Source organism: Oryza sativa, chromosome 3 (genome assembly GCF_034140825.1).
Source record: "Oryza sativa Japonica Group chromosome 3, ASM3414082v1".
Classification (NCBI taxonomy): Eukaryota; Viridiplantae; Streptophyta; class Magnoliopsida; order Poales; family Poaceae; genus Oryza; species Oryza sativa.
The window spans coordinates 29,158,557-29,174,087 of NC_089037.1; the positions used below are offsets into that span (position 1 = coordinate 29,158,557).

The following is a 15,531-nucleotide window of genomic DNA, read 5'->3' on the forward strand; positions in this document are numbered from 1 at the left end:
AGCAGCAGCAGCGGCGGCGCAGGCTCCAGGCGCAGACATGGTGGGGCGAGAACGAGCAGTCGTGCGGAAGCACTCCCCAAAAACCTGATCACCCGCCTACCCGGTGCAGATCTCAGGCGAAGGTGTGGTTTCGGAGGCCCTGCTCCTTCCAATCTCTCGTGCGCGCAAGCGATCAGAAGCGAGGAGGCGAGAACAGCACAGGCGCGGAGGAAGAGGAACTAACACCGGGAAAGAAGCAAGCGATCCGTGCCGATCGGACTCGCGGCCTCCTTATCTATCAGGAGAGAGGCAGTCGTGGGAACGTGGGCGCGCTGTTGCGGAGGCAGTCGTGGTAACGTGGGTTAGTGGCTGCAAAAGAGTAGCGACGTGATGCCAGCCACGCCCTCGCCCTCAGCCCGGCCTGGCGCGCGCGCGTGTGGCTTTCCGACCCCCACCTCAACCAGTCAACAGGGGGCCTCCAATAACTCCCTATTTAGGTTGAGATATTCCTCGCTTAAATTCTGAGGTGGTATTATTATCCTTAACACTTATTATGGGCCTTTGAGATTTAATAGGATAAGTTGGGCCTAGCCCAATTATTCTAACAGTAGCAGTGCAGTGCACCATCGTCTTCGTCAAGTGTCAACAGATACACAGTCACATGTTCCATGCCTTTGATGCCCATTGCATCCTGTGTGTCATGACGCGGTCCAAACTCTACTCGTTCGTCGCATCTCCGCAGCAACTTAAAATTCTCGTTGTGTTTATCGCAATTCACAGTTACGAGATGTCTCTGTTAGTCTGTAATCTGTATCATGGCATGCTTGCATTCTGTAATATTTCTCGTTCAGTAAATTAGCATATGTCACACAGTAACTCTGTATCATTCCAACCAAGATACTATATATTATACGACCACTTCTCAATCCTCAATTCCGCTTTGATAGAAGGTTGCAAAGTCAGACCATTTGCTAGTTGTTGCGAGCCGCTGAAACTGAAAGCGAGGTCTTGGATCAAATCGGCCAGAGAAAAGAGATTTGTGACTGCAACATTCGCGAGGATTGTATCTACGCAATAAGGTTTTAGACCCTCTTACATGCATATGGTGGTAATGCTGTACTGATACTGGATGGAGCTGGGCAGCTAGCATGTTGTTTGTGGTGTGTGAAATCGATTCACTAGCTTAATTAGGTAGCTTCCCTTTCCGATTAGGCCCGTTTAGTTCGCGAAATGAAAATTTTAGGTGTCACATCGGATGTTTGACCGGATGTCGAAAGGGGTTTTCAGACTCAAATGAAAAAACTAATTTCATAACTCGCATGAACAACCCGAGACGAATCTTTTGAGCCTAATTAATCCGTCATTAGTATATGTGGGTTACTGTATCACTTATGGCTAATTATGGACTAATTAGGCACAAAAGATTCGTCTCGCAATTTTCCCCCTAACTGTGCAATTAGTTTTTGTTTTTATCTATATTTAATGCTTCATACATGTATCCAAAGTTTCGATGTGATGTTTTTAGGAAAAACTTTTTGAAAACTAAACAGGGCCTTGCTGGATCGTCGGAAGGGAAAGGATGTTGTTTCTAAAAAAGAAAGGAAAGGAAGTAGATTGCTTGGGCCCACATACTCAAGAAATGATCCATTAAGGGTGTGTTCAGAACTCTAGGTTCCCAACCCAACTCTCTCCAGCACGCACGCTTTTCAAACAGCTAAACGGTGCGTTTTTTTATAAAAAGTTTCTATACGAAAGTTGCTTAAAAAATCAAATTAATCTATTTTTGAAATAAAATAGCTAATACTTAATTAATCACGTGCTAATAGACTGCTTCGTTTTTCGTGCGGAGGCACTATGTTTCCAACCTGAACATACGAACACAGCATAAGAGATGTTATTTCCTCCGTCCTAAAATGTCAATACCTTGATCCAATCTAAAACAGTAAATTTGGATAGACTTCTGCTCAGATTTATTATCTTATTCATCTTAGAAACATTCTGAGAGGGTGATAGTATGCATCCTAGTTGGGGCATCTGCGCTGGAAGCGGCGCGCACTTCCTGCCCCCACACGACTCTAATAATGTGTTGAGTGACAGTTAGTGTTAATTGTGGTTTAAAGCACTTTTTTATAATAAATTATTTAACAATTAAATCGAGTTGAAAATTTAACTCACCGCTCAAAAGTTGAAATTTAGGAGTTCAAATTTTCAAATATGAGTAAAGTATTCATGGTTAAAGTTGAAAGTTTTCAAATTTCGACTTAAAAGTTTCAAAATACAAGCTGAAAGTTTTAAATTTTGAGTTGATTTTTTTAAAAAAATTAAAATTTAAGTTGAATATTTTCAAATTTTAGTTAAAAAGTTTTCAAATCTTAACTTGAAAGTTTTCAAACATGAGTTGAAAGTTTCAAATTAGTGTTGAAAGCTTTAAATTTGGAATATAAAGTTTAAAACTTTGGGCAATTGAAAGACAAATTATTTTTGAAAAGTTAAAATACCAAAGCTGATTATGCTTAATTTACCGGAAGAAGAAAACAAATCCGGAACTAACCAAGCTAATCTGTATGCTAATTGTGTTTGTTTTGGGGTTTCGATTTTTTCCATAACACCGCCCGTGCACTACACTAATGACACGTGTCTGTGCGCGCCCGTAACTTTTCTCGCCCGTACGCACTAATTAGTCTTCTCGCTCTTAGCATCGATCGATATGGCTCGTGGATTAATTAGAAACGGTGCAGCGCCGCGTGCACAGACGGGATCACGGGAATGCAGTTGATGAGCATCGTTTGGTGGTAAATCTCCATGGATGATGCCGCCACCGAGGAGAACATCACTGATACCCCGGCGCCAACGCCGACGCCGGCGGCAACGCGTCAAGGGGAGATCATATGGATAGACGTACTAGATTATATACCGCCGTGTCCGTTTGATTCATTCCACATTAACCTGGTGACGTACAAGCGTGCGTGTCGTGAGCGGTGGCAGTTGGGGATCGAGGAGGAGAAGCTGGTGCACGCATGCTCCAGGTTCCGGTGGCAGTTGGACAAGGACGTTTTTCTCCAGCAAGCCCGGAGAATCAGGGAGAATGCAACTTGCAATTCACAACTATGGCGCGTCTCTGTGACATATGGCATTCATCTTGCCTCGGTTAGCAGCTTCAATTAATATTTGTTCTACTATTGTTATAACATGCTAATTAACTAATATACTTGAAAAACACTAATTAACCACTTCCTCTATCTCATGATATAGTAACTTAGAACCGGATAAAATATTTCATAATACAACGAATCTAGACATCCTCCTATTCAGATTCGTTGTTCTATAAAATATCTCATCTGATTCTAGATTGTTATATTATGTAATGATGAAGGGAGTACTAGTTTTGAAGTAATGAATGGATCTACGAACACACTTCTCGATCGAGCTTTCAAATTAATAGCTCTCTCCACTTACAAGCCAGTGACGGAGACCCACATCCCGAGCTACCTGACCCACAGCTCGGGCTGGATATATATATATAGGTTTTAATTTGGCCCAACACTTCATGGGTTGATCTAAAGCATAGCCCAAAGCTAGATCTGTCTCTAACCATTAGCCTTTTTAAAAAAACGTTTATAAGCCTTCATCTACTCTCTCTATATATGTTTTTCAATATTTTTCTAAGTATAATAGTTAATTCATTCATTTATACACTCAAATAATTATAAAATCATTTCTCACCCACATTGATAAGGTTGCTAAGTCTCCCAACCTACTTGTTGCCAGTTGCGATGCCACCGATGAAAGCGAGGTCTAAGATCATATCGGCCAGAGGAAAGTTTCACACAATATTCGTCGGAGTAGATTTCACACAATAACCTACTGCCTACTGGATCGAGCATTCGAGCTGGCATGCTGTGACGTGAACTCACTAGCTTCCTTTTCCGGTTACACTGACATCTTCGACAAGGAAAGGAAGTAAATTGCCGGGTCCCACGTACCGAAGAAACGGTGAACACAATGCTCAAAATCGTTCATTAGAGTAAGTTTAATAGTATAGCCCACTACTAGCTCTAATTCATTTATAGCCAATCTAATAGTCAATTCATATAATAATTGATTACTATACTATTAGTACATGGTCTCACCTGTCATATACACATTGTGTCTTGAAGTCCGTGCTGTAGCTGGCTATAGATCTGTAGCCCGCTGCTATTCTCTCTACTGTAAAATTAGATGTGGTAGTCACCTCTACTGCAAAACTTGCCCTTAGTGATTATTATTACATGCCTAGATTTGCACGTCGTTTTTCGGTCTTTCCCGATTGGACCTAAGGCACGTTTTCAGCCGCTACCGTCATTCTCGTTCGCGCGACAGCGACCGAGCCCCTCGATCGAGCTGAGTCGTTCTCGTTCCCGATCGCTAGCTGCGCGCGCTTCTACGCGTACTAGTACTTGTGTGCTGTTGCATCGCTGACACGGCTCGCGATTCGCGAATTGCAGCCACGGAACGCGCGCGCCCAGCTATATTTACCCCTGTTGATGCGCGCGCATCGGTTGGTGTTAGATCTCCATGGGTGATGTCACCACCAAGGAGAAGAATGTGATCGTGACGGCATACGAGGAGGTGCCGCCCGCGCCGCGGCGCCGTCGTCCGGGGAGCGGCCGCGCTGGCGCGACGTCGTCGTCGTCGTCGACGACGACAGCGGAGGTGACCACTTGGCAGCAGGCCAAGGCGGCGCCGGCGGCGTATCAGGCCGGCGTGGCGGCGGGCGCCCGGTACAGAGGCAGCAACCGGCGGGCGCTGCTGCTCGCGTACGCGCAGCATCTTCGGCGGCGTGATCAGCGCGGAGCTAGCGGCGAGCGGCCGCGGGTGCTGATGGAGTGGGGCAAATGGAAGACGCAAGGTCATCCCGGTGCCGGCGCCGGCGGCGACGCGGTAAGAGAAGACATTAGATTGGCAGATCGCCGTCTGTCTGTTCGATTCATTCCACGTTAGCCTGACGTGCGCGCGCGCGCCTGTGTCATGTTGGGTGTTGAGGTGGCAGGTGAGGAGGAGGAGAAGCTTATACTGCAGATTCCGGCTGTGGACCAGGGCGTTTCTCCGGCGAGTTCGGAGAATCGGGGAGAATGCGTTGTGCAAGAACAAGGAGATCAGTCAACCGGCCAATGTAGGATAATATGGTTGATCGATCGATTAACTAATTGCCACTTCTGCTAGCTCATGTGCTGTGCTGCTTCTTTCTGGCGAATCTAGATGAAACGAATAGGATCACCAATGCCAAACATATCGTGCATTCGTGCGTGAGAACTTGTACCGACTGTCTCTCGTACGTGGAGAACTGCTCTATTTTCTGAGTTTGCATTACTAAAGGGAAAGGTACGCACGGATATACCAAAACCCGACTGAAATTTCTTTGCAATTTTTACGAAAGGACGCCACTACACAGTTAGTTAGTGGTCTCGTGATAGACTAAACTAGCGATCCAATTTTTTTTTTATATAACTAGTACCCTGTTCAACCAAGTGCAATATATGTGATTTTAATTGTAAATAGCTGGTCTTAGTAAATATATGATTAACTTCAAAATTTCCAATTCGTCAAGATTTTAATCATTTGATATCTTCAAACAGAATTAAATATTATTTTTTCTGAAATGTGCTATATGGCATGCACCATATATATGCATATGAGTAAATACTTTTTGCGTAATTCATTCTTTAAAATAGAGAATCCATTATATGTCACTGAGTTTGTCATAAATCTATAATTTATCACTGACTTTGTCATATTTTACAATATGAGGGTTGCTAGTTGGCGCACGTGCCAGCTGCTCCCGGCCCAGAAGCCCATCAGCTCTCTTTTTCCTTTTTTTCGCGATTTTTTTTCTTTTTTTTCGTTTTTTTCTGATTACTTTGTTTAATCTTTAGCATACTTATTTTTTAAAAAAGTGTTTTGAGTTGAAAGTTTTTAAATCTTAAATCTGAGTTGAAAGTTTTCAAATCTCGATTTGAAAGTTTTTAAATCTGAGATGAAAGTTTTCAAATCTCGATTTGAAAGTTTTTAAATCTGAGATTTTTCAAATCCGGGATAAAAGTTTTCAAATCTGAGATGAAAGTTTTCAAATCTTGAGTTGAAAGTTTTCAAATCTGGGTTGAAAAGTTTTCAAATCTCGATTTGAAAGTTTTCAATATCGAGTTGAAAGTTTTCAAATTCGAGTCGAAAGTTTCAAATCTCGAGTTGAAAGTTTTCAAATCTGAGTTGAAAGTAAAGGGTGACCGCAATTATTGGAAACTAATTTCGTAAAAAAAAAACTAATTACAATCTTTTATCCGGCTCCTACGCACATAGAGGTGCGAAAAAATAGAAAATAAAAAAGAACGTGGTGGCAAACCAACTACGTGAAAAAAGTATGAAAAAAATGGAAATTACGGGCATTATCTAAACTAACAAGATTAGTTACATACTTACGCTGGACTTATCCGGAGAAACACGCGCATGTGGAGCCGTGCGGAAGGACACAAAACACGCGTGAGCTCTTTTCCTAGCGTGTACACGCTAACTAGGATTCCTGAATATACTATCGACTTTTTCTTAACTTCTACGATTTACCATCGTCGTTCGATTAGCCTCCGTTACTACTGTATAATTTTATTCAAATGATCAACCCTTGGGACAACAAACTTCCAAAAATTGGACAAAAATTTTGAAATATTAGATTTTAAGTTTTTGGCCAATTTTTTGATGTTTCCTATCATATGGTTATAACATGATATTTCGGGATTTTTATTCAAATTTTAAAAGTTTTTTTTGTCACATGGGTGTTTTGGTTATTTGGACAAATTTGTACAACACTAACGTAGGCTAACCAGACGATAATGGTAAATCGTAAAAGTTAATCAAAGTTGATAGTATATTATAGAACTTGACAAAGTTAATGGTAAATCATAGAACTGTGATAAATTCAGTGGCATATAATGAATTCTCTCTTCTTTAAAATGGAATATATGTTTTTATGCATTCTTTTATTAACTCTAATTTCTAATCATGAATGTCTTTATGCATTCTTTCTTTCCATTTTACTTTCTCCCAAATTAATTGAAAGTAATGATATTATCGCCATCACCTTATATAAACATCTAGAACATAGGGTTTCCTTGTTATATGTTACAAGTTTACAACATGGTAACCGGCCTTATTGCCAAGGTGTGGTAATGAAAAATGCTTGGCATATTGACCAAATTCAAATAAATTAAAACAAAATTAAACTTTTGGTGAGATTTGTCCAGTTTTTCTCGATATCTTATCCCTTACCAGGCTTATTGTCTTGGAGGGTCATATATGGTGTATTTGGTTGCTTGCATCCCTCTGACCTGGCTCATCTATCTCATCCAGTCTGAGTTTGGCCTGCATGAGTAGCGAAGGTCGATTTCCGCGTTTCCTCCGAGCCTGGCTCCGGGATGTGATTTGCACGAGTTGAGCCTGGCTCGGACGGACCCGTCATTGCCTGCATCTGCAATGCGAGCCAGGCATCATGCAGGCAACCAAACACGCAAACATGCCCATAGATATTCAAGATACACATGCAAGCATAGACAAACCAGTTTATCGATCTTGCTCACACATTACATAAGTGTTCTAAACATTTGCATATACTCATTTCTGTGATCAACTCTCTCTAGTTTATATTGCCCAACAAATTAATCTTCGTCCAATCTAGCTTCACTCGTAATTTGTAAGAACCTTGCTCAATATTGAAAGATTCGTCATTGTGTCCTAGAGTAAGGATAATTGGGGCGGACTTAGATATCATGTCATCATCATAAACAAAAAATTTAAGCAAGAGCATCTCATCAACATGAAGAACCACTACGTTGCGAGACAATGCAATAGATCCATCATCTCCGAGTGCGATCCTAGTGCCTGACACTTCACTATCATATAGCACCGCATCACCTTCATTTTTAGTACCACAGGCCTTAATAATTCCCAAGAAATTTGATGACCCTTTCAAAATATTGATTCCGATAGCGACTTGCACAGTGAAGTGAGCAGTTGTATATGCCAGTTCTAATGTACTTAGCCAACTGGAAAGCAGGACTCTTTTGGTTTGCCCTGAATTAGATGTTTCGGGCGCTTCTGTAAAACCGTTGCTAAAAATTCTATCATTTGATTCTCCCATATTGCCCCTAATCTTCAAGTTGATTTCAAAATCAATGCTCTCATCTGTAGGCCCTACATATGGTGCGATCAGATTCAATATTTCACCCTGCATACAAATACACAATTCAGGAAAAATAATCTAACTATTTTTTTAATATGATGCCATAAATATAATTACTCGCTTAGTAAAAATATCAACTAGCACCAAACTCCTCGATATAGTGGCAGCAGATGAAATTATTCTTCGTCGAGATATATAAAACATATTTGCAAGCTGATAGTGAGATGACAAACTGATAGTGCACTAACCGAAGATTTAATGAGCTGGCAATCGTCTCTGTCGCGTCGAAAGATGTAGACGCACTTCAAGTGTTCTCTTATTAGAACAGTTCCAAAAAGATTAATAGGGAAGCCTATATCAGATTCCAGTATCTTTACATGAAGAACATACGGTGACTCAACCAACTCTTGCTCTGTCAACGCATCAAGCGGTCTTCTTTCAGGGCCAATCGTCGCTGAAAAGTTCAGCGAATTGAACCAAGGAATCATTATAAGTGGGAAACTATTTTCACTATAAGTTATATATCATATCGTTGGCGAATTGTCACTGGGAAGGTAAAGATCATCATTACGCATTTGGTTATAAGCACGAGGTTTGAATTGCTTACCATCTTCGTCGAGATGTTTGAGCAACTCAGGTGTCGCAGCATGGCCTACGAAGGTGCGGTAGGAATTAAAGCGTCGCTGCTTGGGATCGTATTGTCGGCACTGATCATTGTGGATGCTGACGATCCATGACTTGTACTCATCCTCATCCTCATCCTCATCCTCCGTCCCCTCCGAGTCCGCGAACCGCGCAGACAGCTTGAACCGCTTCGCCGCTCTGATCTCGACACCCCCGCCGGCGCCACCGGCCGCCGTCGCCGCCGCTGGCTGCGGGTGCTTCTCCTCCGCGTCTCCTTGCCCCCGCGTTTCATGGGACTGGGACGACGACTCGGCCGCACTCGCCGCCATCTACCACAGCAACGGCGTCGCCTGCTTCGATCGGGTTACAAAGTTTTTACAACAAACATTAGACGTAGCATTATGGATTTGTTTATGGTAACCGGCGTGCGTGCGCCGTGGGACACACGGGACTTTCCACCTTTTCCGCCGTGTGTATTGGTGACAACTCGATCGGTGTAAATAAACCAAGTAGCAACAAACAATATATACCTAAATTGGTCAATGGAACACGAGGAAGATATATATAGATATCTCGTAACGCATGCATGGCGACGCCGTCGTGCCCCCTTACGATCGACGACCTCCTGCACGTACTCCTCCATCTGGACCCTCGTTCCATCGTCCGATGCGCCGCCGTCTCCAAATACTGGCGGCGCGCCGTGATCGGCAACGCCTCCCAAGTGCGCCGCCACGCCAAACGCCAAGCGGATCGCCGCCTCCTCCTCGGCTACCACTACCGGGAGGTCTACCCGGGCAGGCTCCGCTTCAGCGCGCGGTCCACGTGGTCGCCGTCCACCGGCCACCAGCACTGGTCAGATCACCTACCCGTCCCTTCCTTCGCACCGGCGGCGGCAGCAGCAGATGGTGGCCATCCGGAGAGGATGTACGCGCAGCTCGCGTGCAGCGACGCTCTCCTCCTCGCGTGCCGGGGCATCCTGGAGGAGGTCTCGGTGTACAGCCCCCTGACAGGATTCCACGCGACCATGCCTCGCTACGACGAGCTCTTGACGGACACGTACTTCCTGCACTCCGTGCATGGCGACGAGATGAATCCCACCCCAAACTCCTTCCAGGTGCTCGCCGTGGAGGTCGAACCCGAAGGCGAGCTGGCTCTCCAAAACTACAGCTCGGAGACCGGCGCATGGGGCCCGGTCATCCGCCCCGTCAACGACAAGGTCCTGATGCCCAGAGTGATCCACTATCCCGTCGCGGCTATTGAGTGCCAGGGTGCCATCCATTGGTTATGCGGCTGCTGGCCTTCCTGTGACGAACCGCGCCGTCGGTGTTCGCTGGAGGGTTACGACAACATCACGCACAGCGTGGCGGTGGACATTAGCACGGGCCACGCCTGGATGACGAGACTACCGAAGCAGTGCGTGATGAGCAGTGACAACGTATCAAACAACAAGATGCTCGTTCTGGCAACGGCAGCTGATGGGCGGCTCGCCCTTCTCCGGAGGGAGGATGCATGCACGAAGGTGACGATATGGGTACACGCTGAAGAAGACAGTGGCCGTGGTAGTTGTGGCAGCGACGGCGACGACGGCGAGGCGAGATGGGTTCTTTCACGGTCTTTTGACGTCCGGAAGCTCGTCGAGCATGCTGGTCTGGCACATTTTCGACCGGAGCACAAAGATTGGGCAGATTTGGAGGTTAGATTGGAGTGGTTCTGCCGCAGGAGCCGCTGCGTGGTTATCTGGGTTCCGTACCTCGGGTTGTTTGTTCTTGACCTGGAGAACATGCAGATGCAGAGAGCTGCTGGGGATAGCCAGACACATGTTTGGCCCTATGAGATGGACCTCACGGTTTGCTACTCCTCTTTGAAACAGTACCATTGATCAATCCCCCTATCAACATTGAGAATTTTTTTGGCGGCCAAAATAAAACCGCCACAATATATTACTCGTTACCTTTGAGGTTAAAACGTCTGGCCACCAATGATATACTTATTTTCTTAAAGGTTCTTCGGATTCTTGTAGTGTCTACGCTTTTAGTAGGTTGTGGCTAAGGTACATGTGTCCAACACGCGATATGCTATGGAGGATGAGGAAATGAAATTTTAGAGTATTCAGAGAGATAGAGACTCGGTAATCAATCATTTTGCTCATGGTATATATTAGAGTCAAACTCAAGAAAGTGTTTTGTGCCCCCTCATGCTCTCTTCTTGCTTGTGGTTTAAACAATAATAAAGAAAATATAAAAAAATGGCAATAGAGATTTCATATTTCTTTCAGTAATCATAGCAAGACGTCCATAATAACTTTGTAAATAAGGGGATTGGGAGTTTACACGAAAGAATTGATGGTGAGAATAAGATAAGAATTTAATTTTTAATCCCAATATCTTGTTTGATAGAGGTGGTGGGAATTGAGAGATGGAAGGGGAGGAGAGGATAGAGAGAAGAGAGATGGAAGACCTGACATGTGGGCCCAAGGGAATTTTAGAACTTTTATATGATTTCTCTCTCTATTCTAACCGAAAATTATTATTTTAATTGGTGCGTTGTCCACCAGCAAATATCCAACTATTTTAATTGGTGCATTGTCCACCAGCAAATATCCAACTTTTGATAGTGTCTTCCCTAAAAGTCACTTCGTGCGGCGTCATACAGCTAAAAACATAAAAATCACGATGTCCTGTAGCAAAATTTGCCAAAACTTTATGATTTTGGCACGTCAAATTGACCAATATAGCGAAGCATTGGGTCAAATAAAACCATTTTGTTTGTAGACTTGGGCACCTCTTCATAAGCCAATTTCCAAATATATTTTGGCCACTACAATGTGGGGGAATATTGAAAACAAAGAAGATATAATTTGGGCTACATGTTATTATCAATATTTCACTTTGGACTACCCTTCAACTTAAGTTTTTATTTTAGATTGGGTAAAATTGTGTTTGTTCACTTTGAATCACCCCTATTATCTTCTCAAGCATATGAACGATATTGAGTACATCGGCTCGTACTCATCAATAAACTCTCACAGCTATAAGAAAGATCATTTTACTTTTGGTATATAACAAGTTGAATATAAATGGATAATAGAGTTAAGGGTGATCCAAAGCGCCGCAAAGTTAAAATTACCTGATCCAAAGTAAAAAAACATTGGTTAAAGGAATTAAACATCGATAATAAAAAAATGTTTACAGTGAAATTTAGAATATACAGTATACACGAGAGGGCGGCCTGTGGACCTGCTCCCTCCGTCTCAAAATAAGTGCAGTTTTATACTGTTTACGTCCAACGTTTAACCGCTCGTCTTATTTGAAATTTTTCTATGATTAGTATTTTTATTGTTAGTAGATGATAAAACATAAATAGTATTTTATGTGTGACTAACTTTTTTTAATATTTTCATAAAATTTTCGAATAAGACGAACGATCAAACCTTCGACATGGATTTCTACGGCTGTACTTATTTTGAGAGGGAGGTAGTACCCACCACTGTCGTTCTCGTTCAGCAGGTCAAACAAGAACAGATCGCATCAATCAAACCGCCGGATCAAACCGGGCACAGAAAAACAAAGAAAACCAACGAAAAAAACGACGCAACGCGGCGCGGCAGAGAAGACAACACCGCACCACCACCCCCGCCTCCTCCTCCTCCTCGTCGCCGTGCCCGATGAAGGCATGAAGCTGCCCCCGAGACATGCCTCTTAGCCCACGTGCGCCCTCCCGCGTCTCGCCCAAGCCCCTTGCGCCGCAGGCATGCCGTTCCCGCGCCGCGACATCGAGGCCGCTGGCGCCGGCTCCGGCTCCGGCGACGACGACTCGCCGGCCGCCAAGAGGGGCAAGCCAGAGGCCGCGGGGGCGCGCCCCTCGCTGACGCGGACCGAGGCGGCCGCGGCCGCCTCCGTGCTGGTGCTCTTCCTCGTCGGGATCTTCTGCGTCTTCCGCGCCGCGCCCCGCCGCGAGTTCGAACAGATCCTCCGCCTCCCCCGCAGCCTCGCCGACGTCCGCCTCCTCAAGTAAGCTTCCCCCTCTCCGCTTTCTCCCACCAGATCGACCTGGATCGCAGTCATTCTTGTGCGAGAAGAGCAGTTTGGATCGTCCGTCCAACCATCAACTGTTTCGGGGGTGCAAATTTTGGGCGTGATTTGAGTTTGGATTTGATTGCAATAATTTATTGGTGACACGAGATTGAACATGTTTGAATGTAAAGAATCTGAAACTGTTTTAGATTGTGCAAGAATTAGATAATCATGATACGAACAGCAAGTGGCTACTCGTTTGATGGGACTTGGGAAATGATAAAATGGGTTTTATGGTTGATCTTACATTGTCAGAAAAACGATCCAACCCTTCAAGTCAAATAGTTGATCTTAAATTGTCAGAAAAATGGGACTAACCAAATAATTGCTGGAGATTAGCAGGGTTAGGAGTTCGGCTGTGAGATTTTGACTAAGTCCCTTGTTGTGGACAATAATTTCTTTTAGGATCATGCAGTATTCAATGTGCAAAATATAAATATACTTGCAACATTTGGTCGGGTACAATATTCTTATGCGTCTAATATGAGTAAGGTTACTCTGCAGGTCGTCCATGGATACATTTCTCATTGTTTGTTAGTTCAATTGTAAGTTTTATCCATGGCCTAATCAGAACTGTAAGCAGAACTGTAGGCAGTAAAACTCTGACTAACATAACGTGTAACCTCTATATTGCACTCTATACTGCACTGACTTGCATGTGATGTTTGTATTTGTTTTTGACTTACATTTTAGATTTTCTGCCTGGTTGCTCATGTTTCCTTTCAGTTCACTTGATCATGTGATAAGATGAATGAGAAGCTGAAATACTAATTCATCACTTATTTTGATGTACTCCTACATTTAGTTATACCTGTCGGTCACTTATAATATTCTTCTACAGAAAGTTCTGGTTATATATCATGCCTTTTCGTTACAAGAACGTCTATGCGTTATTGGTATAAGTCAGTGTTGGCAGAAATATCTGTCTTGTTTCATTCTGAATATAGACTGTAGGAAATACATGTTCAAGTTTCTACGACTGATCTTCTGCTTGAATTTTATCATGGAATAACAAGGAAATTATCCATCTTCATATTCATAGGGATGGGCATGTCTATTTATTTACTAGTAAAACGATCATAGAGTATGATAGCAAATTAGCAAGTGAAAGACATCAGAATGACGAAGTCTTCACCACTGACACTTATCCCTGAAACTTGCAGAGACAATCTTGCGGTGTATGCAAGAGATTATCAGGCTAATTTCATACTGGGATATTGCTCAATATACATCTTTATGCAAACATTTATGATCCCTGGAACAATATTCATGTCTTTACTTGCTGGAGCTCTTTTTGGGGTGGTTAAAGGTGGTATTTTGGTCGTATTCACTGCAACAGCAGGTGCTTCGTCTTGCTACTTTGTCTCCAAGTTGATTGGGAGGCCATTGATTAGCTGGTTGTGGCCTGAAAAACTGAGGTATTTCCAGTCAGAGGTAATCTTCTGCTTTTAATAATGTGACCTCATGTTTGTTCACTGACTTCCTTTTTCTTGAGATTCTTTGGCAAATGCTAATTTCACACATTTTCTTCATTTCATATAACAGATGCTTTTGTTTCTATGCAGATTGCCAAAAGGAAAGAAAAGCTATTGAATTACATGCTTTTTCTTAGAATTACACCAACTTTACCCAACACATTCATAAACATGGCGTCACCTATTGTTGACATACCTTTCCACATTTTCTTTGCTGCAACACTAATTGGTCTCATCCCAGCATCTTATATCACTGTAAAGGTAAATACCTTCTCAATAGTAAATTTAATGATCGTATTGCCTTCTCAATAATAGGTTTAATGATCTTATTGTTTGACTCAGCTTTGCCTTTACTTTAGAGCAAGGCAAAAATCTCAACTAGAATCCATGTTGTATGTTAAGAATTCGCATTAAAGATGGGCTAGTGCTTAAGTACTGATTCAAGTATCATGATTTATTATCTTAATACTATAGCATTGCTCTTTTGCCAAGTTTTCGGGCACAACACTACAACAGGAGATGACGGTGTATTATGTTTCATGAACTGTCTTTGCACTTTGCACGTCTTCTCCGTTGACTTCAGGATTTACTTAGTTGTGGACGGGTTTGGTGGTTGATCTGATTGTATTATCTGTTTCCAGTGATACCATTTTATCTACTCATCACCATTCTTACTGCTGTCTTGCAGGCTGGTAGGGCACTAGGCGATCTAAGATCACTTAGGGAACTGTATGACTCAAAAACACTAGTAATTCTATTCCTCATTGGAACTGTTGCTGTTGCTCCAACGATTCTGAAAAGGAAGAGAATATACGAATGATGCCACTAAAAAGCATCTAAACAGTGTATTAGTAGAGCACTCCAGAAGTGTATTAGTTTTTTTTCCCTTTCTTTGTTGATATTGTATACCTATTCAATTTAGCTGTAGAGATGTAGTAGTAACATGATGAATGTTTTCCTCAATAATAGATGACGCTAAGCTGTTGCATCTGTTGCCCCAATGTTCTTATAAATCCCCACGTCCCAATTAACGATGCGGTGGAACTATCTGGTTGTTGTGGTTTTACAGTAAATCTTACTGCTCCCAATTGGATGGGCAACCTTATCCGTCGTTTTGAAATGATGTGTTATTTGCCACCAATTGTCCTATTATCTCCATTTATTTTATTTTCAC

At 43.0% G+C, this 15,531-nt stretch overlaps 2 protein-coding genes and 1 non-coding gene across 3 annotated transcripts; 2 read left to right on the forward strand and 1 right to left on the reverse strand.

Annotated features, from left to right (window-relative positions):
- The first annotated feature begins 4,449 nt into the window (after positions 1-4,449).
- On the forward strand, positions 4,450-5,361 carry LOC4333846 (uncharacterized). Its single transcript, XR_010740218.1, has 2 exons — positions 4,450-4,899; positions 5,009-5,361. It is a non-coding gene; the product is annotated as an uncharacterized protein (transcript).
- Positions 5,362-7,343: 1,982 nt separating this feature from the next.
- LOC136355686 (uncharacterized) lies at positions 7,344-9,260 on the reverse strand. The gene is made up of 4 exons (XM_066308511.1): positions 8,793-9,260; positions 8,434-8,639; positions 7,705-8,230; positions 7,344-7,474 (listed from the first exon to the last, which is right to left on the reverse strand). The coding sequence occupies exons 1-4, from the start codon at positions 9,136-9,138 to the stop codon at positions 7,344-7,346; spliced, it is 1,209 nt and encodes a 402-aa protein (XP_066164608.1). The 5' UTR covers positions 9,139-9,260.
- Positions 9,261-12,347: 3,087 nt separating this feature from the next.
- Positions 12,348-15,347, forward strand: LOC4333847 (uncharacterized membrane protein At4g09580). The gene is made up of 4 exons (XM_015772925.3): positions 12,348-12,819; positions 14,046-14,316; positions 14,448-14,618; positions 15,046-15,347. The coding sequence occupies exons 1-4, from the start codon at positions 12,560-12,562 to the stop codon at positions 15,175-15,177; spliced, it is 834 nt and encodes a 277-aa protein (XP_015628411.1). The 5' UTR covers positions 12,348-12,559; the 3' UTR covers positions 15,178-15,347.
- The last annotated feature ends 184 nt before the right edge of the window (positions 15,348-15,531 follow it).

Coding starts and splice junctions, on each gene's coding strand:
- LOC136355686 (XM_066308511.1), bottom strand. CDS start 9,138: ATGGCGGCGAGTGCGGCCGAGTCGTCGTCCCAGTCCCATGAAACGCGG. Junction 8,231..8,433: donor GCCAGCTCATTAAATCTTCG/GTTAGTGCACTA, acceptor ATTTGTATGCAG/GGTGAAATATTGAATCTGAT. Junction 7,475..7,704: donor ATCTTTCAATATTGAGCAAG/GTTCTTACAAAT, acceptor CTCGCATTGCAG/ATGCAGGCAATGACGGGTCC.
- LOC4333847 (XM_015772925.3), top strand. CDS start 12,560: ATGCCGTTCCCGCGCCGCGACATCGAGGCCGCTGGCGCCGGCTCCGGC. Junction 14,317..14,447: donor TGAGGTATTTCCAGTCAGAG/GTAATCTTCTGC, acceptor GTTTCTATGCAG/ATTGCCAAAAGGAAAGAAAA. Junction 14,619..15,045: donor CATCTTATATCACTGTAAAG/GTAAATACCTTC, acceptor GCTGTCTTGCAG/GCTGGTAGGGCACTAGGCGA.